General features: G+C 36.4%; 1 protein-coding gene across 1 annotated transcript in view; it reads left to right on the top strand.

Moving 5' to 3' along the window:
• LOC150105196 (uncharacterized) overlaps positions 1-27,922 on the top strand; it is an 86,445-nt gene that overhangs the window by 41,318 nt on the left and 17,205 nt on the right. Inside the window, exon 10 of the mRNA XM_090395136.1 lies at positions 25,244-25,295. Within this exon, the coding sequence (XP_090251262.1) occupies positions 25,244-25,295 (52 nt within the window). The remainder of the gene's footprint in view (positions 1-25,243; positions 25,296-27,922) is intronic.

The raw sequence follows: 27,922 nt of genomic DNA, 5'->3' as shown, positions 1-27,922 counted from the left end.
ATGGGGATGGATATATAGGGTTGGTGAGATGGATAGGAGGGTAGTTGATGGAGAGATATCAGAGAGTAGTTTATTCAGGAGTACAGTCCAAAGACGGCCTGTGACTAGTAGTGTGTCTCAGAGTTCTGTTCGTGGACCACTACTGTTGAATTTGTTCATTAACGATATAGTAAAGGATCTGAGAGGAATTGTTCATTTGTTTGCTGATGATGCAAAGTTGGGTAGAGCAATAGTGAATGCACAAGATGTCAAAATTTTGCAGGATGATTTGGATAGATTGGATGATTGGGCTAATGAGAATAGATGTCAATTTGACTTGGCAAAGTGTAAAGTTATGCATTTTGGGATGAAAAGATTAGTAGCAGTATACCACATTAGTGGAACTGTACTCCAGGAGATTGACGAGGCCAGGCATTTGGGAGTGTTGGTGGATAGGGAGTTGACGTTTACGGGACACATCGCAAAAGTGGCTAAACCAGCTCATCAAATCACTTGATTACTGAAGAGCAGAGACAAGCAAGTTATTGTTCCTTTGTATCGAGCCTTGATAAGACCCCATCTTGACTACTGTGCCCAGATCTGGGCGGCAGGGTTTCTTCTTGATGGGGAGGAGGTGGAGAGGATCCAGAGGAGAGTGACGAAGATGATAGCAGGTCTATGGAATCAATCTTATGAGAACAGGTGGAAGATTTGTGGGTTGCAGAAATTGGCTGATAGGTGGAAAAGGGGGGGGGGATATGATTGAGACATTCAAATTACTGAAGGGTTTCTATAAGATTAATTCAGAGGATATTTTTCAGAACAGAACTGGTGGTGGGAGGACTAGGGTCCATCCATGGAAACTGGTCAAAAGTGTGGTTCGCAAGGGTGTTAGAACTAGGTTTTTTACTTGGACAGTGGTGAGTGAGTGAGTGGAATAAGCTGCTAGTGTCTGTTGTGGGTGCCATGACTGTGAATCAGTTCAAGGCAAAGTATGATAGATACTGTGTGGATGTTGAATACCTGTTCTGAACATGATGTTTAGGGCCTCACTCAATGAGTCCAACGATGCCTTGGAGTTTCCCGTAATAATAATAATAATAATAATAATAATAATAATAATAATAATAATCTATCAAAAAACAAACTGATTAACACATATAATTTGGCCAACAAAACAATTTCTGAAGTTACCGAAGAGCTTAAACAAAGAATTACAGCGACTGCAGAGAAAATTAAAAGATATGAAGCAAGAAAAAACCAATATGTACAAAATATGAAATTTCGATAGAACCAACGTGAGATTGTTCAGTCTTTCCATAGAAATACAAATTCAAATCATCATTCATCCGAAAAAGAAGAAACACTCACATTTTCGAAGTCAATCTGGGATAATCCTATTGAACACAATAAAGATGCTTCATGGATTAAAAAAATAGAATCAGAATTGAAACAAAAACAAATGCAAAATGTCATTATCACTAAAGAAACTGTCACCGCTCAAGCTAGAAAATTCAAAAACTGCATTGTACCTGGCAAAGACGAACTACGTGGATTTTGGTTAAAATTTGTTGCAGTCAGGCTCAGTGGAAGACTACATGATATCTGGGCGCACTTTTCTCTTCATGAAAGATAAGGATAAGGATGCAGACCCAAGTAACTATCGTCCAATAACATGCCTACCAACTATGCTAAAGCTGTTTTCACTGCAATCATAGCAAATTCGCTATACCACTACTTATCAGATAATCAGATTTATCCGATTGAATAAAAAGGCATTTATCCAATAGGAACAAAAATCAGATCCTTATTAATAAAATGATTCTCAGAAACTCAAAAAGACGAAAAACTAATTTAAACACGGCATGGATAGACCACAAGAAAGCATTCTTCCCTCCCACACTCCTGGATCCTATCATCACTAAAAATATTTGGAATTAACAAAAACATATGTTCGTTTCTGGATACTGCTATGAAATCATTGAAAACAACATTAATAGTGAATAATGAACGATTTGGAGATATCAACATTAAACCCAGAATTTTCCAAGGTGATTCCTTGTCACCATTGCTCTTCAACATTTCTTTGATACCTTTGTCTATGATTCTGAAGAAAACAAAACTTGGATATGAAATTCCTAAATGTAATATTAAAATTTCCCATCTGTTGTACATGGATGACTTATACAACAGATGGGAAAATCGGCACAGCAAATAGATTCTTTATTGAACAGAGTTCGTATTTTCAGTCAGGACATCAACATGGAATTTGGTTTAGATAAATGCGCCATTTTATCTATTAAACGAGAAAAAAATTAATGACACTAGCAATTTTAATTTTGATCAAGAGAAATATATAAAAGCAATTTCAGCTGACGAACACTATAAAAACCTGGGAATATTAGAAGCCTATGATATTCTCCACTCGAAAGGTAAACAACAGGCAGCATCAGAATACATCAAAAGAGATAGAAATATTCCGAAAACAAAACTAAATGGATTAAACACAATCAGAGAAAATTTCTTGGGATATACCAGCGATCCGATACGCAGCTGGCATAATAAATTGGACAAAAGGAGACCTGGACAAACTAGACCGCAAAACTAGAAAACTAATGACTATGCATCATGCATTACATCCACGAACTGATGTTCGCCGGTTGTACCTACCGAGGAGAATAGGCGGACGGGGCCTGCTGCAAGTGAGACAGACTGTGGAAGAAGAAGAAATTGGTTTAAGAAATTACACCGGCAATAGCTCTGAGCCAATGCTCCAAGCAATTACACAAGACGGTCTTCTGAAAGCAACAGGAAACAAATCCGATCACAAAAAGAAACAAACAAATATCCGATATGTGCGCTGGATAAATAAACCCTTGCATGGCCAATTTCTTCGAGATACTGACGACAAAATTGACGTGAACAAGACGTGGCAATGACTACAATCGGATACATTAAATAAGAAACAGGAGAATTTATTCTAGCAGCTCAAGAACAGGCATTACATATTAATGCAATCAAAGCAAACATTCTGAACATCAATAATAACAGAAATGCAGATTATGCGATCAGAAAGATGAGACTGTGGAACATCTAATCAGTGGCTGCAGCAAAATAGCTCAAACTGACTATAAATGCTGCCATGATCAAGTGGCCAAAATAGTTCATTGGCATGTATGCAAAAAATATGGCTTTCCTACTTCTGATAACTGGTGGCAGCATAAAATTGAGACTGTATTGGAAAACGAAACAGCAAAAATTCTTTGGGACTTTAGAATACAAACTGATCGGCGTTTGGAACACAATATACCTGACATCATAATTATAGAACATCGACAGGTTTGGAATATTGATATCGCTGTGCCAAGTGATAACAACAGTAACAACAAAGAACTGGAAAAAATTACTAAATATCGAGATCTGGCAATCGAAGTTGACCGGCTGTGGCATAAACACACCAAATTCATTCCAATAGTTATCGGTGCACTTGGTGCAACTTCAAAGAAGCTGTCCAACTATTTACAGCAATTAAAAATCAATGAAGTGACCCCATATGACCTACAAAAAAACAGCATTACTTGGAACGGTCCATATTTTAGGATGGTACCGGACGGACTATTCTTAGATTCTTGGGTAGAATCTGAATTGTTCTGAATCACCAGTCAAATTTTTATTTATATAATATCTTTTTTTGACTGTGTATCAATTATGTGAATAAAATAATAATAATAATAATAATAATAATAATAATAATAATAATAATAATAATAATTTTTTTTTATTGATCTCTCAAATATTTACATATATGCAATTATCATCTTGAGTAATTCAGTATATCAAGTATACACTATTCAGTATAACATTCACTATATAACATTCAGTAACATTCAGCATATTATTTTACAAGGTTCGCACTAAGTGCTTCATATAATGAGATTTTAATAATAATGATGATAACATAGTTTGTTTGCAGTAATAATTTACAATTATATGATTCAGAGTTACACAAGTTAAATATTACATGTTGTAGTTTACTTATTTTTTCAAAGTTTGAGAAAGTGTGATTATACTGTTGTATAATCACACTTTCTCAATCTTTGTAAATTACTATTTACACATATGCAGTTAAAATATTATATTCCTAATTCTCATAAACATACAATGTAACTAATTATTTACATAATTTTTTAATAATAAGAATAATTTATTGCATTATTTTTTTCATGTTAAATAGTAATGTTGTATTAATGATATTATCGCTTTTTTTAATATATTGAGTGACTTTATTTACAATAAAGATTATACAGAATTTTTTGAATTTTTGAATATAGAATATACATAATAATAACAACAACAACAATAATAATTTATTTATTTATTAATTATTATTTTTTTTATGTCTCAGATAAATTGCATACATAGATACTGTAATAATCATATATATATATATATATAATATTTATAACATGTTACAATTGTGAATAACAGATACTTGCAAGTTAATAATTTTCTTCCTCGAAGCTTAGCAGAGCTTATCTGAGGAAGATAATAGATGATAGAGGGTGGTGGTTTCATGGTTATGTTCCTGTAATGGTCACCAGCCAGGTGTTGATTTTACTGTTTGTTGGTACGTGCTTGGACGACTTCAACTGCTATTACAGTTTAACTTTTTTTTCTTCTTTTTTTTTGTGTAAATAGGATTGGATTTAGATATGGTGTGTTTGTTAGGTGTGTTTGTTTCTTTATTTTCTTGTAGTGATGGTTTTGGAGAGGGGGTTTGTCACAGGTTTGTGCGTGTGGGTGGGGGGGGGGGGAGAGAAACAGGAATTGCTCTAATTTTCATTCTCGCTATAATATTTATATAGTGCCTGTTTCAGCTCTCTGTATGTTCCTAGGTTTCTGTTGCCGAACGGCAGTTTGTTTATCATGTCAGGTACGTAGAAATTTCGGGTGGCTTTGCCGTGGTGATTGTTGTACTTATATGTTATGCAGTTTGTTGACTGTGGTCTTATTATTTGATATGTTGTTCTGGTTACTCTATATGTCAGGCTGTAGTAATGTTTTAACATGACTGTGTAGTGGCATAAGTGTTTCACCATAAATATTTTGTGTTTTGCCCGTGCTTCCTGCATAAGAGTGGGTTGTTCCCAGAATATCAGTTTTACCATTTTATCTTGCAACCATTGTAACCTGTCAAGTCTGTAGTCTGCGCAGAATGCGTATGATGTGATTGCGTATCTTAAAATGTTTTCACATAATGCTTCATAGATTAGTATTTTTATGTGGGTTGGGGCAATGACTTTTAATCTGTATAGTTTGCTTGCTATTATCCTAAGCTTGGTATGTAGGTAGTTTGTATGGCTATTCCAACTTTGATCTGCATCGAAGTGAAGTCCAAGATAACGTGTTGTTTTCACCTGTGTGATGGTTGTGATTTTAGGTTCTGCGCTTTATGTATAGGAGGATGAATGTTGGACAGTGAGATATTTAGTTTCTATGGGCAGGTTTTGGGGGGTTTTGAATACCATTAGCTTTGTTTTCCCTGAGTTTATATATATGACGTTTTCGGTTAACCAGTTAGTGATTTGATTGATGTCGTGTTGCATATTTGTGTAAGCGATATTTGAATTGTTGTGAATGGATACTATGGCCGTGTCGTCTGCGTACAAGAAGATTTAACTTTTTAAGGGGAGTTGGCTTATGTCGTGTGTGTATATGTTAAAAAGAATGGGAGATAGGACAGCTCCTTGCGGTACTCCACAGGTTACATGTACCTCTTTGCTGTGTGCTGATCCTATACGTGTGATGTGCTTTCTGTTTTTAGTGTATGCTTTAAACCACTGGAGTAGACGACCTCCGATTCCGATATGGGTTAGTTTCGTTAACAAGGTTTTGTGTGTTAGTGTGTCAAATGCTTTTGTTAGGTCAATGAATACCACTAATGTTATTCTGTTTTTGTCCAATGCAGCGTTTATTAGATCTGTGAAGTCTTCCAGGAGTGTTGCTGTTCCTTTATTTTTTTGAAAGCCATATTGTGTTTTGGGTATGATTTGAAATTTTTCAAGGTATGATGCCCGATGCGCTCCATGATTTGGTTGATTACAGATAGCGTGGCGATGGGTCTGTAATTACTTATAATGTTTCTTTTTCCCTGTTTGTATATGGGTGTGATTAATGCAGTCTTCAGTGTTTCAGGTATGTGTCCCGTTTCGAAGATTTTATTTAACAGTTTTTGAATAACTGGACGTAGGTTGGTTGAGTGTTTCTTGATGACTTTTGGTCCGATTCCGTCTATCCCCGGTCCTTTGTTAGGGTTAATTTGTTGAATTGCCAGTGGTAGTTCTTCTTTTGTTACTGTGAGGAACCACATCGACTGGCTTGCTCGTGGACCTAATGGAGAATGTGAGGAAAGGTTGTTTCTTGTAGCTTTTGGACAGAGTTCACGAAGTGCTGATTAAATTTGTTTGCCAATTGTTTGAGGGATTTGGGGTCGCAGGCAAAGCTGTATTTTATTGTTTCTGAGGCAGTGGTTCTGTGTATATTGTCCAGCATTTCATTAATCAGGTGCCAGGTTTCCTTCATGTCATTCTGAGCTGTTGTTAATTTGTTGCTGTAATAGTTTCTTTTTGCCGTTCGTTTCTGTGTTGTTAGGCTAGCAAAGTACCTCAAGTGTTTCTCCAATAAATCTTCATCTTTCATCAAAAACACCACAGATTTTGTTTCACATATAAAAGATATTCCCATCAATGAAAATGACATTCTAGCAAGTTTTGACATTATATCTTTGTGTACTAATGTTCCTACAGATGAGGTACTTACATTACTAAAGGACGAATTATCCAAAAAATGTTTGCTTTATTAAAATAATGCATTCATTCTGGTTTCTTCAAATATCAGGACTCCGTTTATCAACAAAAACAAGGACTGGCAATGGGCAATCCTTTGTCCCCAGTTCTAGCTAACATCTTCCTTGAAGATTTTGAAACGAAAGCTATATCTTCCTTCTCATTTAAACCGAAAGTTTGGAAAAGATATGTTGATGATATTTTCATTGTTTGGAATCACGGGCACACATCTCTCATAGCTTTTCTTAATCGTCTTAACATCCAACATCCTAATATAAAATTTACTGCTGATCTAGAAAATAATAACTCCTTGCCTTTCCTGGATGTCATGCTTACACGTTGCTCTGAAAGATTAAAAATCTCTATATACAGAAAATCTACTCATACCAATAGATATCTGCATAATCTTTCTCAACATTTTCCACCACAAAAACTTGAAACTATATGTACCTTAGGACACAGAGCACGCTCTCTCTTGAATGAACAAGATGAACTACGAAAAGAAATAAATCAACTCTCGCTTATCTTTAAACAAAATGTTTACTCTGAAAAAACGATTAAGAAATTTCTTCTGGATCCTCCTAGACAGTGCACCACAGGAACTAGTAATTTTAAAGGCAACATCTCCATCCCATATATTAGCACAGTCTCTAACAAATTAGCAAAAGTCCTTAAAATATATAACATCAAGACGTTCTTCACCACCCTTCCAAAAATCCGTTCTCTAATCAGTCATCCAAAGCCTCCTCATCACAACTTAAAATATCCAGGTGTATATAAATTATGGTGCGATTGCAATATCCCTTATTTCGGACAAACTAACAAATCTGTTGAGCAACGTATAGAAGAGCATAAAAGAGACATCTCTTACAAAAGATCACATGCAACTGCGTTATCCAGTCATGTTCTTTTTTCAAATAATCATAATGATGATCAACAAAGCCACTCCGTTTGCTGGGATAAATAAATTTATCGCTATTAATCATTTGAACAATCAATGCTAGTTTTATAATCCTGCAAGTATTTAAAATTACAGCTGATTATTTTAAAAAATACATTCACGAATCTTATCTTCAAGAACCTTCTCAATTGCCAGCAGTTAGGAACCTGATCAGTAAGTCCCTTTCTTGAATCCATTTCTACAATAATAATAAACAATAGAATAAAAACAAAAAAATGTCGTTTCTTTAATTTCCTATTATTCATGTTCTTTAATGATATTCATAACATAAAGCACTTCTCACCTCACATCTAATTTAGTATCCATGAACGATGAAAACGTCAGAATTTTTCTATCAATATTTAGGATGTTTTTTTTTTTTGGCTAGATATATGAAGCAAGAATGTTTTTCATATTCCCCGTTATCTGTAGAAGAAAATGTATGGATGGGATAATATTGAGCTATAAGCTCTGATCATGCCAGGAGGGTAACAGCAATAGCAGAGCCTCAGTTAATTATTTAATTGTAGCAAATATTAGTGACCAAGCCGTGTATTTTTAAACGTGGAAATATTCATGAATTATCGGTAATTTTCACACATCGAAACCTTTCAACATTTGGGAAATGGAATACCGCTGTTTATGACCGATCATAAAAATTGCCTGCAAGCTGGTTATAACAATTAGCGGCGTATCCTCTGTTCTCAGAAATGAAGGAAATGCCATCTGTGTAGCAAATGTCAGTGACCAAGCGGCATATTTTTAAACATGGAAATATTCATGAAATATCGTTAATTTTCACACATTGAAATATTTCATCAATCGGGAAAGAAGTGCGACGTATCCTCTGTTCTCAAAACTGAAAGGAAAGATATCTGTGTTGCAAATGTTAGTGACCAATCAGCAAGGAAGTATAAAGAAAATTTTTCCACTGAAACTGAAGATCAAGGTAGGTTGTATCCGGTTCTCAAATCTTGTAATACTGAATAATTTCTTCGCAAGTTCGTATTGTAGGGTGAAAGTTTCGAAGCCGTAGTGCCGTGATTTTGTAAAAGTAATAGGTCTGCAGATTGAAATTTTAATATGAATAAGAGACAAGGGACGTTGTTTATTTTTGGTATTAAGAAATCTCTTATTGAAGGTGTTTGACGCAACAGATAGTGAGTCATCCACCATCAGCGTGCAACGCGATCTCCAGGATGAACAAAATTAGTTTGTCATTTTTATGCAAAAATGCAACAGAAAAAATCTTCTTAATTAAGACTTCTCTTTGGCAGATAACTGCAAAACCCAACCCTTAATTAATTTATTATTGCCTGCAAGAACTTAAACTGATTTTTCTGGGTTGCGTTTATAAACACCCAAGTTTCTGCGCAGGAAGGGGAAGCCAACTTAGTGGTAGATGGAGTACCTTGGTAAACAGCTGAAAGGATCCATGTGTTTTTCTAGTTGATGACAAGAATGGGACTAGGTCTAGAATTATAGAACAGAAACAATGCCAGCAAACTGCACACAACCGTCATAATAAATATTTTATAAATAATAATTAGATTCATAAAAATAACATTTGAATCAAGAAATAGTCTAAATATATCATGCATGTTGTCTTTGTATCCCACAGGCATAAACTCTTCGCAAGAAATAATAAGAAAGACAGAAGAATGATACTTACTCCATGCGAGATTTCCTGAATGGATTCCCACGAAACACAGGAACAATACTGTTCTCTCCATTTTGAACGTTAGCAAAGGGGTGGATGGTATCGATATTTATATCCTCAAAAGCGAAAGTGAAATTTCTTGCTCAGCATGATTTTTTCTTTTTTGTTTGGTTTTTCAATTATAGTTCTGATTTTCGTTGATTTCCATCTGATGTTTGTGTTTTCACAGATTATATCATGAGACTCTCTCTCTCTCTCTCTCTCTCTCTCTCTCTCTAATTCCTGCAGACCATTGCTTTGTTTCATTTTTAATAAAAGCTGGCATACGTACAGAAAAAAAAATTATTAACTATATTATCAGGGAGAGGCAGTCATTTCACAACATTCAAACTATGAGTGACAAGGTCAGAATCGTGTACATATCGCCTCGTGTTAAGGTCACGGTTGAGTAGGCAGGAGAATACACTATCAGAATTCAAAGTTCCGGAAAGACGAGCTAACTTTTTTTATTCAAATATAAGGTTAGATAACATGTATCATTACAAAAAGTATGAACAGTTTATTGCTGATTACTTCGAAAAAAAGAAAAAAAAAATTAGAGCGGTGAAAATTATGAGGATACCTTACTTTTACAAGTTTCGAGAAGTAGAATGATAAATCTACTAGAATAAAGAATCCTGCTTTGATTAAAAGAACACTCTGTATAGTGGCAATGGTACGATAAGAAGAGCTCATATTTCATTTCATTTTTCAAATTCCGACATTTTGGTGAAGTCCCGATTTAGCTGGCTGACTGCATTATAAATGGCCTACAGTTCGTAACACTATTCAGTTATGATGGACCTATACTGGTCACGCAGGAAGCTCCACAGAAAAATATGTATAAACTTCACCGATGCTTGAACTGTACCTTTGTGCGGATTTCTGTACCTCAACTATCATGTTGGTTTGTGTTCCAAGCGACGATTTGGAGTGAGTTTGGGAGCGGTTTATTTCTGATTCATTAGTGAGCGCCGTTAGAATAGAATTTGTTTCTTTAAGGAATCTTATTGTGGAGGTTAGGGATTCAAGATTTGATTTACTGAAATCTTGAAGCATGGTAGCAAGGGAAGCTGTAATAATTGCAGTCTGATCAGAATGTGCTTGGTCCTGGTCCGTTGCCTTCATCGGGCGAGTTACCTCAGCATAGGTCCTGCCCTGGTAGTGGTTATTCACTCTCTTTACCTCTACCTGAGGTTGTAGAGATTCTGCTTCCTTTTGCTGAGCGTCATGAGGTTATTGAAATTCTGATTCCGTTATCTGCACACGAGGTTCACAAGTGTCTACTTCTAAATATTTATTATCATCTCGTCATCCAGTTCTTTGAATAATGAATGCATTCCCTGTAATTGGGGGGGGGGGTTTAGACTTGGTGCAGCTGTTTTTGTGGTGGATTTAACCATATTTTAAGCATTTATAATCAACTTTGCAAAGTGTTTGAGCATGCCAGTATGCCTGAAATCTGTGGCACTGACCTGAAGAAGCGTGTTTCCTCAAAGGTTCAAGTGTTATCTTGAGGCAACATATCGATATCAGATCAAATATATTTTAGTAGAAGTTTTGAATCTCTAGAAAAATGATTGACATTGGGCTCTTGTCAGCACGTAACATTTTGCTGATTGTTACTGGTGGTAGTCCGTGGTAGCAGAGATCTGCTGCTATCACGTCAGTGTTGATATCTTCTGTCACTCCTCGGAGTACCACGTTGAGATTTCTCTCCAAGCTGAGAGAGAGAGAGAGAGAATGTGTGATATTGGATATTCTGGGCATCAATGGTTTTAGTTAGGTGACGAAAGTCTTTCACTGCGGCGGGCTGAATTTTAATGCACTCATCGACATTCTTTGCCCAATGGTATGCTATTTCATGATTGCTACCAGAGTTGTCCACTTGTTCTTCTCCCGTGAGAATATCGCAGGCATCTTCTCTTTAGGAGAGCTAATGGGGTCATCATTGGAGATGTCATCCTTGTGTGTTTATTTTGTTGTGTACTTCCTTAAACTCTCTTGTGAATGGGGAAACCACCAAATCAATTTTTTCCTCCTCTGGTCTTATGTCTTCCCCACCCTTCATTGAGTAAACGTTTTTTTTTTTTGTCCAGTCGTTGGATTAATTTGTCCGTTTCGAGATTATTCATGTTTAAATGACTTACCTGTGTATCTTCTAATACTTCTAAATAGTCCATTCCACAATATCACAGTTTATAAGAAAAAAGCTACATAACTCCGTAATCACTAAAACACTCGACAGTTAGCTAACCACAATCTCACTCCATAAAACAAGCAAAATTATGAAAATAAAAGGTATAGCAGGCTGTTTTTTTTAATGTAATTTTCAATTTTAATGAATAATACATTTTTATAAATTTAACTTTTAATATGCTATATTTTATTATTATATCAGGAGCTGATAAATATTAATAAATCTGTGGTATTTTAAATTATTTATGCTTACAATACAACGATCGTTAAAGGAAGCTCAAAACGATCGTCCATTGCTATTTTCTTAAATATCAACGGATCAGTGGTTTCGACTGTCTCATTCTTGTCGAAGGGCATTGAATCTGATTGGGACAATTACAGTACATGATTCCTCAAGAACTGGGAAAGCAGAGCTCTGAACATTTTATAATTATACATCTATGGGTTTGTTACAGTCATGTTAATTATGAAAAACAAAGCAAAAATTTAAAAATTAAATTATTCCCACAACGTTGACCACTTAATTCGAAATCTTTGTTGATGAACAACCGAGAAGGTGTCCACTAACTAAATTTTGGGGGAATCAAAGCGAAGGAACGACAATCAACAAAGAATCGTGCAGAGGCACCTCTTCCAACCCCAACAACAAAACGTTGGGAATTAATAGCGTGAATAAGTATTGTCTAATGAATATTAAACTTCTGTATAATGATGTTCAATCGTAATACTATAGTTACGACACTGATTTGCAGTGGAAGCTTTGTTCACCTTTCCTACGAGTTGCTTTAACATGCATTCTTTAATGGAAGCAACGAGCCTCCATTGCTCAGTTGGTGTAGACAAACTCCTTGGTTAGAAAGATCTGCTCTATGACGTCAGAAACATTTCTTTTCAATCAAATGATGATAACTAGTCTCACACGGATGCAGAGGATTTTCTCTTCTGGAAACTTCGCTTTTTTTTGTCCTTCAAAACAGTCAACCCAACTCCATGAAGGAACAAGTCTAGAGGCATAAATACTTGCTTTTCGTAATAGTTGATAGTAGACAGAAAATTCGTATCAGTCTTTTTGGTACCCAGATATCAACACGGTTCTGGCCCTGATCATATCTCAATAGTTGTGTTCAGGAGATGTGCTCCTGAACGAAACCAAAATTCTTTATTATCTCGGCAGTATATCATACTTGGCCGGCACCCACTTCTAGCCAATTCCAACAACGAAGGTGATGAATTTCTAATCATCCAATTATCAACTTGGGTGTTCTCTAAAGTAATGGATAAGTTCATCAAAAGTAAACTTTTTCCACACTTCTAGAGTTTACAGCGATTTAATGACTACCAATATTGATTTCGCGAATCAAGATCCAGATCCATACTGCATGATTCCCTTCTGAATTATGTACCAGGAAAAAGCCTGCAGAAACATATTCTGTGGCACTACATGGTTCCAAGGCATTCGACAGGATCCGGCACCTTCCTCAGCAATTGCCATCTTGTAAAACGTTTTTTAGCTTGGGTATCTTCTTTCACTATGACTTATCCCATGTTAAACGGGGTCGGCGCACTGATCTTTAACCTTCCTCTTCGACGTTCTCTGGTCCAGAGCGTTATTCGCACTCCATCCTTTCTCCCTAAGATCCTCTGTCACCTTATCCTACCACCTGAACTTCATCCTGCCTCTTTTCCTCCTTCCCTCCAACTCCATACACTCCACTCGTTTACCAACATACTCCTCACTCTTCCTCTCGACATGTCCGAACCACCTCAGCCTACTTTCTTGTATCTTCTTGCCAATTGGTCCCTCCTTAACTGTCCCTCTGATGTAGCCATTCCTTACCCTGTTCTTCTTTCTCACACCAGTCATCCATCTCAACATCCGCATCTCTGCTACCTCCATCTTCCTCTCCTGTGCCTTTGTTATAGGCCACGTCTCCGCGCCATGAAGTATCGCCAGCCTCACCACCATCTTATACACCTTTCCTTTCCTCTTACAACTCACTCTCTTGTCGCACAGGACCCCGCTCATCTCCCTCCAGTTCATCCAGCAGCATGTTATTCGGTGCTGTATTTCCTCATCCAGGTCACCATTTTTCTCGATGACCGACCCAAGGTACTTGAATTTCTTCCCTGAAATGAGTCTTTCACCCTGAAATCGTATGATTATATCTTCATCACTTCCCATTGACATATATTCAGTCTTCTCTCCTCCAATACCTTTCTCCACTCTTCCAGGGTATTTTCAAGCTTCTCTCGGGATGATTCGCATAGAACAATGTCGTCGGCAAACAGCATGCTCCATGGTGCTTCCTTCTTGACATCCTCCACTAGTACATCCATGATCGGGTCAAAGAGGTAGGAGCTCAGAACTGACCCTTTGTGTAGCCCTACGACAATGGGGAACCCTTCTGTCATGCCGACACTAGACCTGACCTGAGTTTCTGTTCCCTCATACATCTCCTTCATCAACCTCACGTACTTCTTCAACACCCCTTTTCTTCTAGGGTTACACGGTGATCAGCATTCATTTTAAAAAGTTTTATGGAATTTACAACCATGTTAAAAAACTTTTTTTATTATCCCGACGTTTCGATCTTCACATCAAGATCATCATCTGGAGCGTACATAAATATACAGGACAAGCTGAGTTACATCATTAACTGTAAGCTAGAGAAACAATGATTTGATCACATGTTATTCTACTGGCATGACCTCTGGTGGAAAAAAATATTTTAAAAAAATTTTAAATTTTAATAAAATAAAATAAAAAATAAATTTTTACATCAAGCTAAATTCTATTTTTACAATGGCAGGAATAAACATTCTTTTTGAGGGTTTTTTTTCAGAAACAATTGGTGTCCTATTTTTAGTATTACAATTCTTATTTTTGATTTACAATACTGGATATTCTACAGTTCTGTTTATTTTTTGTAAGTTATTAATGATAAATTTAAATTCCTCTTTCAGTGCCTGTTCACTGGCACAATTCTTTGTGAATTTTTGGTAGCTCGTTACGCGCGCTCCCCTAGAATTTACGGGCTACCAATAATTCACAAAGAAAACACCTCGCTAAGACTTATCGTTAAAGGAATTGATAGCCCGACGTATCACTTAGCCAAAAAATTAGCGGCAACACTCAAGGAATTGGTACGTCATTCCCCTTCCTATATCAAAAACACACAACACTTAATAAACATCATCAAAGACATTACATTAGAAAAAGATGATTTATTAGTCAGTTTTGACATCTCTGTCCTCTTTACGAATGTCCCAATCAATGACACAATTCTTCTCCTACAGAACAAATTCCCTCCAGATATCAAGGCGCTTTTTGCGCATGTATTACGGTCGGGTTATTTTGTATGGTAAAACGCTTTCTACTTACAAAAAGAAGGCACAGCCATGGGCTCGCCAATATCCCCCCCCCGTATTGCTAAATTTTACATGGAACATTTTGAAAATTTTACATGGAACATTTTGAACATGTAAAAAATTTTACATGGAACGGCAGGAAACGAAAATTGGGAGGAGTAGTTTGGATTTATGCCAGGACGAGGGACAAAGGATGCGATATTTGCGCTAAGGCGATTGATGGAGAAATATAGAGAGATGCAAGTGGAACTGCACATTATGTTTATAGACCTGGCAAAGGCATACGACAGAGTGACCATGCAGGAGGTATGGAGGTGTATGAAGAAGAAGGGGGGTGTTCATTTTAAACTTTTTTATGGAATTTACAACCATGTTAAAAAAACTTTTTTTATTATCCCGACGTTTCGATCTTCACATCAAGATCATCATCTGGAGCGTACATAAATATACAGGACAAGCTGAGTTACATCATTAACTGTGAGCTAGAGAAACAATGATTTGATCATATATTATTCTACTGGCGTGACCTCTGGTGGAAAAAAAATATTAAAAAAAATTTTTTTTTATTTTAATAAAATAAAATAAAATAATATAAAAAATAAATTTTTACATCAAGCTAAATTCTATTTTTACAATGACAGGAATAAACATTTTTTTGATGGTTTTCTTTCAGAAACAATTGTTGTCCTATTTTTAGTATTACAATTCCTATTTTTGATTTACAATACTGGATTTTCTACAGTGCTGTTTATAGTTGTTCTTGGTGAGGAAGGTCGAATATATACCTTCCATATGTTTGGGATTTTTAACCCATCATTGTCGTTCAGATCGGGGTGGTTGCTGATAATCTCACAGGCTTCCTTGAATTTCCGTTCATACCATGTTCTAGTGTGATGTAGACAGCTGGTGGTTTTCCAGTCAATTCTGTGTAAGATATTCAGGGCATGATCGGAAAGGTAACAAAAGAAAACTATCTAAACCACTCCCTCCACTAGCTCACCCTGGAGTATACCGGATTTATTGTACTTGCTTCACCATAATTATTATATTTAATATTTCGTTTATGTTCTTTTTGTCTAATAGGAATAGTGCGTCCTGTTTCTCCTATATATGGTATGTTGCAAGTACAATAAATCCGGTATACTCCAGAGTGAGCTAGTGGAGGGAGTGGGTCTTTGGATGAGTTGAGTAGGCTTTTTAATTTTGCAGGTTTAAAGGTGCCTTTGAGGTTGTACTTTTGTAGTACTCTGTTTATTTTGTCTGATATTCTTTTAATGTAGGGAATGGTTATAATTTTACTGTAGTCTGGTTCGTCTTTGTTTTTTATTGTGGTTTTGTAGAGAATTTTGTTTATTGTGTTTTGGCTGTATCCGTTTTTTTGTATGTTATTAATAATTTTAAATTCGTCTTTCATTGCCTGTTCACTGGAACAAATCATCTGAGTTCTGTTTTTTAGCGTCTTGATGACACCTAGTTTTTGTGTTGGGTGGAGGTAGGAGTTTATGTGTATATATTGTCCCGTATGTGTCGGCTTTCGGTAAACATTAAAGGAAAGATTGCCCGAGGGAAGACGTGTGACAAGTGTATCTAGAAACGGAAGTCTGTTGCGTTTTTCAATTTAATTTGTGAACAGTATGCGTTTGTTTAGGTGGCTAAGGAATTTGTCTAATGTCTGGCGGCCATGGGACCAGATCGCGACAACATCGTCAACGTATCTAAGCCAGACTTTGGGTTTTAGAGGGGAGGAATCTAGGGCATCCTTTGTCCCTCGTCCTGGCATAAATCCAAACTACTCCTCCCAATTTTCGTTTCCTGCCGTATCTTCCCTTCAATTACTCTTTCCCATATCTTCGATGTGTGTGACATGAGACTGATCCCTCTATACTTGCCACAGTCTTGAACATATTCTCTTCCTTTGTAGATTGGAACGAGAATACTTTTCTTCCATTCCTCTGGTATCTTTTCCGGTTGGGCTATTTTCCTCATCAGATCCCATAACATATCCACGACCTCACTGCCCAAACTTTTCCACAATTCCCCAGGTATCTGGTCTACCCGAAAGCCTTTCGATTCTTCATTTTTCTCAGTATCCAATCCACTTTCTCTCTACTTATGTCTTCCACCGGTCTCTCGTTTGCCTCTCCATCCTCACACCTCTCTCTCGGATTCCCCTCAATTAGTAGTTTACGTAAATATTCTTTCCATCTTCCTCTGATTTTGTCCTCCTCTTGTAATACTACTCCTGAGGCATCCTTTATCTGCTTGACACTGATGTTATGTCTTTCGAGGCCTTATCTCTGGCTTTCGCTATTCTCAACAACTGAGCTTGACCACCATTTCTCTCCAGTTCTTCACCCTTGCCACAGCTCTCTTTGCATTTTTCTTCGCTAATCTATATGCCTCCTTGTTGGCTCTAGTTCTAGTCATGTCCCATTTTTTCTTTGCCTCTTTCTTTTCCTTGATCTCCAACTGCACCTACCCATCCCACCACCATCCCTCCTTATCCCCAAGCTGTCCCTTTCCTGATGTTATACCAAGCACCTCTTCTCCAATTTTTCTAATATTCCGACTATTAACGTCCCACCATTCTTCCACATCCTCTGGTAACTTCATTTCTTTCAATACCTTTTCTTTAAACTTATTCCTTGGGCCTTCCTCTTCCAATTTCCACTACTTTATTCTCCTCTGTACCCACCACTTCCGTCTATTCTTCTTTACCCCTTTTATATCACAGTCTACCACAACCAACCTGTGCTGTGCCGCTACACTTTCTCCATTAATCATTTTACAGTTTTTCACCTCCTTCAGATGTTTCCTACGGCACATAATATAGTCAATCTGACTCATTCGATCCCCGTTCTTATAGGTTATCAGATGCCCAACTCTCTTCTTGAACCAAGTGTTAGCCATAGCCAGATCGAAGGCCACAACATATTCTATGATTCGTTTACCTTCTTCAATTCTTTCACCACTACTCCAACCCCCATGTACACTTTCTTCACCGCTTCGTCGCCTTCTTACATGCCTATTCACATCTGCTCCGACGATCATTCTTTCACCATCAGGGATTCCCATTACTACCTGGTCTACCAGAATGCCTCTTTTTCCTCCTCATCAAAACCTACTTGTGGAGCGTATCCACACACTATCACAGCCACGCTTCCTCTAATCTCAAGTTTAACACTCATAATCCGATCGTGCTTCCGGCACACCTCGCAGACTCTACCCTTCAGCTCCTTATCGATGATAATTCCAACTCCGTTTCTTCCCTTCTCATTCACACCGCTATAAAACAGTCTATATCCCTCCGCCAGCTGCTTTGCTTAATTGCCCTTCCACCTTGTCTCCTGCACGCACAAGATCTTCAGCTTCCTTCTTCTCATCATGTCCACTATCTCCCTACTCTTCTCATCCATCGTACCCACATTCAGCGACCCGATTCTTACTTTACACACACTCTCTTTCTGTTGGACTCGCTTCTTTAGCCGAATCCGTCCTTGGTTCAGTAGCCCTAGCACACTCTCACAGTCCTCGGGCGACAGAACTGCGCGTCGCTTACGGGGTAGTACACGCTAGCCGTGGTCCTTTCTCTGTTATTCAACATTTCATCCTTGGTTTTGGGATGTTTTTTTTTATGTCTGAATGCTCTTCTTGACGCCAACCCTCCCCATTTATCCGGGCTTGGGATCGGCAACGAGAAGATTAATTTTCCCTTCCCAGTGGCTGGGTTAATATATTATATAATATAGTATATATCCAAGGTTTTACCTTGGGTATATACTATGCTAAAGATACCAAGCAATTTTATAAGCTAGATTTTAATCCTTTTTCCCAAGTAAGCAAACAGACAAGTAAGTCAAGTTTGCTACTGAACATAGTTGAAGTCCGAGGCAACTCGTGGTAAAGGTGGAGTAAGTGCGATCACTTTCCCTTAGTATTTCCTTATCAAGGGGATATGCTTTAATGCAAAGCATATCCCCTTGCGGAGATGTATGGTGCTATGCATTAAAGGCAAGGGCCATTACCCAGACCGGTTTCGACCTTTATTGAGGTCTTTATTAAAGCTCCCACGGACGAGACATCAATAAAGGTCGAAACCGGTTAGAAGTTTGGGTGATGAATGAGAATGTTGTAACCGATGAAGTTTTAACTGGGACTCAACTGTTGCTGTCACCCAGGTTCAGGGTGGTGGTGGTTGGAGGAGGGGGGGTAATGAATGGCAATGCTGTAGCCTGTGTAGTTAATTGAGGCACGGCTCTTGCTGTTACCCTTCCAGGTAAGCAAATGAGCAAATGAGCGGCTCTGCTCGGTGGTGGGGGGAGCCTGTTACTTAGGGGAACAACGCTGAGTTTCTGACTTTCCGATCCTACGGTGCACTCATTATTGGGTGATCGGGGGATTTTACTAGTTTTTGGAGAGGTTTCCCCGCACTTAAACAAAGGGAAACCGGTCTGGGTAGTGGCCCTTGCCTTTAATGCATAGCATCATACATCTCCGCAAGGGGATGTACTTTGCATTACGGGAAAAATACTAAGGAAAGTGATCCGATCTTACTCCACCTTTACCACGAGTTGCCTCAGACTTGAACTATGATCAGGCGCAAACTTGACTTACCTGTCTGTTTGCTTACTTGGGAAGAAGGCTTAAAAACTAGCTTATAAAATTTCTTGGTATGTTTTTCAATTACCATCTTATTGTGTATTTTCCATCCATTATAAAAGACTTACGATTTTATTTCCTCATCTCATTCAACGCATCTCATGGTAGAAGGTGTTCTCTCTCTTCTGATTTTCTTATTAATGCTGATGTTTCTCAGGGTTCTGTTATTTCAACCCCCCCCCCTGCTTCCTCATATACATAAATGCCCCTAAACCATTTGCTGATGACAATGCATTCCATTCCCCTGAATGGTGAAGTGCTCAACCATCTAAGCACTTCAAGTTCGTCTATAATAAATGCCGTTAAACATCGACTCCATTCTGCAATGGGACGATGATAACCTTGTTACGTTCAGTGGCTCGAAAACACAGTTTTGTCTTTTATTTCTTAAAGAAAAGATCTTAGTTCTTCTCCTTTGCTTTTGATAATGCTCAACTTAGCAGTCATTATCAGATTTGTTTCCTCAGATTGACTCCAAATGTTATCCTTTTCTGGAAACAACATCATCTTCAGCTTCTAAACATTTGACATACTTTTTTCGTTCACAGATATCTTCTCTTCTGTCCAGTTTCTTATCATACAAAGCTCAAATCCATCTAACCATGAAAGTTTGTTCTCGCATTTGGGCTGATGCACCTGAAACCTTCATAATCATTCTAGATACAGTGTCTGATTCGGTTGATTAATGAACCCACCCTCTCTCTCTCTCTCTCTCTCTCTCTTTCTCTCTCTCTCTTACAGTATCTTCCGCCACTCTCTAGGCTTTCAGTTTTCTCAATCTGTCTCTTCTGGAAGCTGTTCGGTAGAACTAGCATCTGTTATTCAATCTCACATTTGTGCTAAAACTACAGTTACACGAACAGCAGCTGTGCGCAATTTCCTTCGGTGAGTCTGTACCTCTTTGAAGTACAGACTCACCGAATCTGTTACTCTCCTTTACGTTGATTTTCTAGAAGAGACTTTTCCGCGAAGTATTCCCCAAAGAGTTCAACTTCCAGCACTTAAAGAGAAATATCAACAGAGGACTTGGCCCCTTGACCGCACCCCACATCTTCTTCGTTCTGATTTACTCAGGTTGAACGCCTATGGGAATGTGGGTTTACCAGAGCCTTCTTCCCTGCAATTGAAGATATGATTTCACTTACCAATTTTAGTATAAAGGCTACACAATAATGAGTGATATCATCTTGTACGACAGTCGATGAGGCACACGAAACAGCCAATTAACTCTTTTAAAAAAGTGTAAAATGGGAACACTACTTCATTACGTCATCACCTGGCGGAACTTTTTTATTGTGTAGATTGCAAAAGGGCAAATTAATAATATACTACAAATTTAAATACTGCTATAATAAATACTAAATTACTATAAAAATTTATAATACAATAATACTCTAATATAAATTAAAAATATTTTAAACTTTAATGTAAATTTAAATATTTATTAAGTGTTAAGTATTTTTATTCGGTTTTAACATGCGATATTACGTGCGTTTTTGGTTTCTCCTTTCTGTGCCGATTTATATCTTTCAGTTGACTGGTATTCCTCGTATATACTGTCTTCGCTTAGAGAGTCTAACTATATTAAAAATGCACTTAATATTTTTAGTATAACTTAAAAATTTATACTGCAATATAACTTTAGATAACGTTTAATTACTCAAAAATTCCTTAAAGAAAATTTAAAAAAATAACAAATTGAATTAAGAACTGAACACCTAAAATTCATAATAATTTCCATTTATTTTTGTACTTTAATTTTAACACCTTAAATGGAAAAACCCCGTGTGGTGGCCGGGACCAGGGAGGGTAATGGATGGCAATGCTGTAGCCCAGCGTTTCCCAACCTTTTCCCACGACGGAACACTTCACAAATCCTGAAATTTTCACGGAACACCTTGGTTATTTTGTAATGTATTAATTAATAATTAACTGTTAATTTAGCTGATTTTTTATTATTAATTAATAATTGATCATTAATTATTAATTAACCATCAATTAAACATAAACATCATTAAATTAATTTATGCTGATTTTCATTGACATATCCCATTCTAATCACCAAAAATTCATAATATTATTATAAGTACTTACGAGTGAATGCAGACTTCTTCCCCTGTGTGCTGGTAGTTTTCCCCTCCTTTTGTTCATCCTGGAGATTGCTTTGTAGGCTTGAGGTGGATGACTCACTATGCGTTCCGTCACAAACACCTTCAATAAGAGATTTCTTAATACCAAAAATAAACAAAGTCCCTTGTCTCTTATTGATATTAAAATTTAAATCTGCAGCCCAATTACATTTAAAAAATGACGGCACTACGGTTTTGAAACTTTCACCCTACAATACGAACTTGCGAAGAAAATATTCCGTATTACGAGATCTGAGAACCGGATACAAACTACGTTGATCTTCAGTTTTAGTGGAAATATTTTCTTTATACTTCCTTGCTGATTGGTCACTAACATTTGCAACACAGATGTCTTTTCTTTCAGTTTTGAGAACAGAGGATACGCTGCACATCTTTCGCGATTGTTAAAAGATTTCGATGTGTGAAAATTAACGATATTTCATGAATATGTCCATGTTTAAAAATGTGCCGCTTGGTCACTGACATTTGCTACACAGATGGCATTTCCTTCATTTCTGAGAACAGAGGATACGCCGCTAATTGTTATAACCAGCTTGCAGGCAATTTTTATGATCGGTCATAAACAGCGGTATTCCATTTCCCAAACGTTGAAAGGTTTCGATGTGTGAAAATTAACGACAATTCATTAATACTTCCACGTTTAAAAATACACGGCTTGGTCACTAACATTTGCTGCACTGATATTATTAGGCGTTCTGGGTCTGAGCGTTTCGACATATTCACGAATATTATTCTCCTCAGAACATTTCAACTGTAACATATTTATTCATGAAAAATGCTTAGAAAACTAAAATTACTTCTCGCGGAACACTTATTCACCTTCCGCGGAACACAGTTTGGGAAACCCTGCTGTAGCTAATGAAGTTTTAACTGAGGCTCGGCTATTGCTGTTACCCTCCTGCCATGATCAGAGCTTATAGCTCATTATTACCCCATCCATACATTTTCTTCTACAGCTAGATATATGAAGCAAGAATGCTCTTCGTATCCCCGTTATCTGTTTTTTGTATATATTTTATATTGATAGAAAAATTCTGACGTTTTCATCGTTCATGGATACTAAATTAGATGTGAGGTGAGAAGTGCTTTAAGTTATGAATATCATTAAAGAACATGAATAATAGGAAATTAAAGAAACGACATTTTTTTTGTTTTTACTGATTATTGTTTATTATTATTGTAGAAATGGATTCAAGAAAGGGACTTACTGATCAGGTTCCTAACTGCTGGCAATTGATAAGGTTCTTGAAGATAAGATTCGTGAGTGTATTTTTTGAGCTGTAATTTTAAATACTTGTAGGATTATAAAACTAGCATTGACAGTACAAATGATTAATAGCGATAAATTTATTTAACTCCTGATAGTCAGAATTAGAATGCAATCAATATATGCATGGAGATTAAGTAAGCTGAATTGATAATTTCGTAGATAAATTATTATTATTATTATTATTCGATGCTGATCAAAGTTGGAATAACTATATAAAGTACCCATAACAAACTCAGGATAATTGCATGCAAACTATATCCATTAAAAGACATTGCACCGACACACATAAATATACTAATCTATAAAGCATTATGTGAAAACATTTTAAGATATGCAATCACATCATACGCTTTCTGCACAGACTACAGACTTATCAGGATACAATGGTTGCAAGATAAAATGGTAAAACTGATATTCTGCGAAGTATCCACACTTTTGCAGGCAGCACAGACACAACACAAAACATTTAAGGTGAAACATTTATGTCACTACACAGTCATGTTAAAACATTACTACAGACTAACCTATAAAGTAACCAGAACAACATACCAGATAAGAAGACCACAGTCAACAAACCCATAACATATAAGTACAACAATCACTACAGCAAAGCCACCTGAAACGTCTACATACCTAACATGATAAACAACCTGCCGTTCGACTACACAGAGCGCTATATAAATATTATAACGAGAAAGAAAATTAGAGAATTTTCTGTTTCTCTCTCTCTCTCTCTTTCTCACACACACACACACACACACACACACACACACACACACACACACACACACACACACACACACACACACACACACACACACACACACACACACACACACACACACACACACACACACACACACACACACACACACACACACACTATGACAAACCACTTTCAAAAAACCACTACAAGGACACAAATAAACACACCATGTCCAAATGCAACCCTACATGCAAAAAAACCCTTTAAACTGTGTAGCAGAAGTTGAAACTTTCCAAGCACGTACCAAAAAACTGTAAAATCAACACCTGGCTTGCGACCAGTATAGAAATTTAACGACAAAACCACCGCCATCTATTATCTTCCTCAGATAAGCTCTGCAAAGCTTTAAGGAAGAAATCAGAAATTCCTCCCAAATTATTATTATGATATTAGTTATTCACTCAAAAAAAATTCTGTATAATCATAATGTTAATATTAGAACATGCGTTGTAAATGCACAATACAGAGACAAAGTATTAAAATTCTTAACTGAAATCCAATGTAGAAAAATTTTGTAAAAGTATACTAATGATGACTATTGTATATATGTGTGTAAATATTTTAGCAATGAACAGAAATATTATTTATTTCAAAAAATGATTATTATTATTTAAATATATTAGGAACCTGCAAGTATCTGTTATTCACAATTGTAATGTATTATAAATATTATATATGTGTATATATAATTATTATTATATCTATGTATGTAATTTATCTGAAACATTATAAAATGTTAAAAAAGTATTATTATTATTATTATTATTATTATTATTATTATTATGTCACATCCATGGAGTCAAAGGCCTGACTGCAGAGAGCGCTAAGCAATCCGCCGTTTTTTTCTACTTAATCTTTCATCTACACGCCACATGATTCACAATCTGGGTTACGCCACCTACCGCCAGTCAATAAAATTATACAGTAAATTAAAGTATGTTCCATTTAAGTGAAATTTAACTACTCTAGAGCATTACTATTTATCCTACATTCCCTTTTCTTGGAAATTTTAATTGTTTTTGAATTGTTTTCATTATGAAAACAAATGAAAATATTTCGAAAGTGAATTAAAAATTTACAAAGTGCTTTAAGATGTATAGAAAATGTGTAATTATTTGGAAATATACACCATTTACAGAAGTTAATTTGAAAAAAAAAAAAAAAAAAGAACTGAATTTAAATTAGAAATGAGAAAGAAAGATAAAATCATGACGTGATGTGGGAAGAAACAGATGTAAGCCAACCAAACGAAAATCGTAATCTCAAAAAAGAGTCGTCTTCACACGTACTGTGAGATTTCTCCTCCTGTTTCGTCGTATAAATGTTGGTAATCGCTCGTCCGACTGCGATTTTCCAAAATGGCGCAAATATGGTTGTTGCTGTGTCTTGTGGGATTTTGTGTAGGGGAGTCAGCATGGAGTTAGTATTGCGTTTGATTTTATTTTCTGAGAGTTCATATGTAATATCATTGGTCTGTATCTTAACGTGTGAAGTTGCATTTAAGTTCTAAATAGTTAATAAAGTTATTTTCCTTAATTTAAATTAAATACACATGAATTATCATTCCTATCATTGTTATTACTGATTAGACTAAATTTATTTATCTATTTGTATATAATATAATTGTATATGTAAATTAGGCATATATAATTTAATGCATTAAATAATTACTTACGATTCCTCTTTGTTTCACTAATTTTACTATTTAAAGTGTCTGTTTAATTTAATACAATTGCTATAAGTAAATGTTTTTCGATAACGAATCCCTTCGCAATCCAGCTGTGATACGTGATGTGAGTGGAGATTGTGGGAGAATCGACCGTATGATTGGGGTGAATTAAATCGACCGTGAGATGCGGTGATTGATTTATACCCTTGGAGGGTAATGGATCGCAATGCTGAACCAATGAAGTTTAACTGAGGTTCGGCTGTTGCTGTTACCCCCTTGGGCGACGAGATTCGAGAGTTTTGAGTTCGCTCTCTTAAGGTTTTTGCCTTACGGGAGAAATTTGAGTCTCCGGGGAAAGTGTTCTCTGCCACGACCCGCTGAGGGGTTTTTGTCGGTGACTGCTTCTCTTCGGAATTTGAGCGGTTCTGCTCGGTGGTGGCGTATGGGTGGAAGGCCATCACTGAGTGGAGCCAACGCTGAGATGGACGGTCCTTCGCCCACGAATGAGTGGCCTAGGGATCGTCCGAATTTTTAGAGACGGCTTGACCTTTAAATATGGTGTTCTTAATAGTTTTTCCGGTTTTGTTTTTGTTTGCAGTCACATATCAATAATCTAAATGAAAGATTAAGAGATTTAATTTTTATATATTTTTAATATAAATTTTTAGATGCTTCTTTAATTTAATAATACATTCTTATAGGTGAATTGTTGTAATCCTTAACCCTTCCCAAAAGAATTGTACTGTATATTTCCAATCATTTGTGATTGTGATTAAAAATAAATAAAAATACACTATACACAGCTATGCCATTATTTCATTTCTATTTTTCTCGTGTTAAAATATTTCAATTTAATTCAAATTGCATAAGGTCTGTTGCTAATACTAAACCATAAACCTAACTTCATTCCCGAAGGCCCGCCATTTGTTTTCAATTTATAAAATAAATGTTTTTTTGTTTGTTTTTTTTTTTTTCCCCTAAAGGAAAACGTGAAGAGAAATACTTCTTAACGTAAAAAGTCCAAAGTTAGTTACAAGTTGAGGGAACTGTAAAGAAATGACACAAGGGAATCTATAAATTCCAAGTTTTCGAATTGTAATTGGGATTTCGTATTTATTTTGAAGACCCATCATATTTACATAGCACTTCCTGCTTCTGGTTAAATAGCGATTGTCTCTTAAAAGCAAAGTTTACTTTTAATGTTTTGGTGTCTAAAGAAAAAGTAAAATAAATTAGGAATGCCATGAGTTCAATAATTTCACCTACCAGTTCCCTGTGGTCTGTAAAAATAATATTTTTTATTGAATTTGAACCGTATGTTTGCCCAATGCATGTTAAAAAAAAAAAGATTACTGACTTCAAGAGGTCGCTGCAATCTTGACGTAATTAATGAAATATTTTTATTAAAGGAAAGAAATAGTAATTCATTCGATGTATTTTAAGTTTTAATAAACTTTTTATCATTTATTATAAATTTGATGGCAAGTAAAATTTTAATACGTAAAGTATCATTAAAATAAATTTATTTTCTATACATATAAAATGTTTTGAAGAAATTTAAATCCGCTTATTAATTTTTATATATTTTAATATAATTTTTATAAATTCTAGAACATGCTTTTTTTTAAGAAGACGAGCATCCCCTAAAGGAGACATCACCCTGTTCAACTCCAAAATTCCCTGGAAAACTGAAACAAAATACCTCGTAATACTTTTCGATAAACGATTATGCTTCAACAGCCACATCAATAGCACATGCACCAAAGATTCAAAAGTTATCGCCCAGCTGTATACCTTGATCAACAGACACAGCAAACTAAACTCAAGAAACAAAAGTCTACTCTACCAGACAGTGATCCGTCCCACAATTATATACGCCTCCCCAGCCTGGAGCGATACCTCCAAGACAAACATCAGCTACAAAGACTACAGAACAAGTGCCTGCGAATGATACTGGACGCTCCGTGGTTCATCAGGAACGCCCAGATCCACCGGGACATAAATATCTCCTACATCTCTCCACTACTACGCTCCCTAGCAGAGAAATTCTTTATGAAGACATCTACGCATCCAAATCAACTAATACAACAAGCCGGAAACTATGACGGTAATGACTACTGGAAACATAAAAGACCGAAAGCCATCCTAACACTCAACGACGAATAACCACTTCTGCCCACTCAGGGCGAGCTGAAATAGCTCACAAATCTCTCCCATCACTGCTCCCGAAACAGACAACAGGGAATATGAAAAGCGTCAAGCTTCACCCTCTGCGCCATATATGTCCTGCGTCTGTGTTTTGAGATTTTGAGAGAATCGACCGTGAGATGCGGTGATTAGTACCCTTGGAGGGTAATGGATGGCAATGCTGTACCAA

Source organism: Typopeltis vanoorti, chromosome 7, assembly GCF_054136105.1.
Source record: "Typopeltis vanoorti isolate ZY-2024b chromosome 7, IOZ_Tvanoo_1.0, whole genome shotgun sequence".
NCBI classification, from domain to species: Eukaryota; Metazoa; Arthropoda; class Arachnida; order Uropygi; family Thelyphonidae; genus Typopeltis; species Typopeltis vanoorti.
This window is presented reverse-complemented; position numbering and strand designations above follow the sequence as displayed.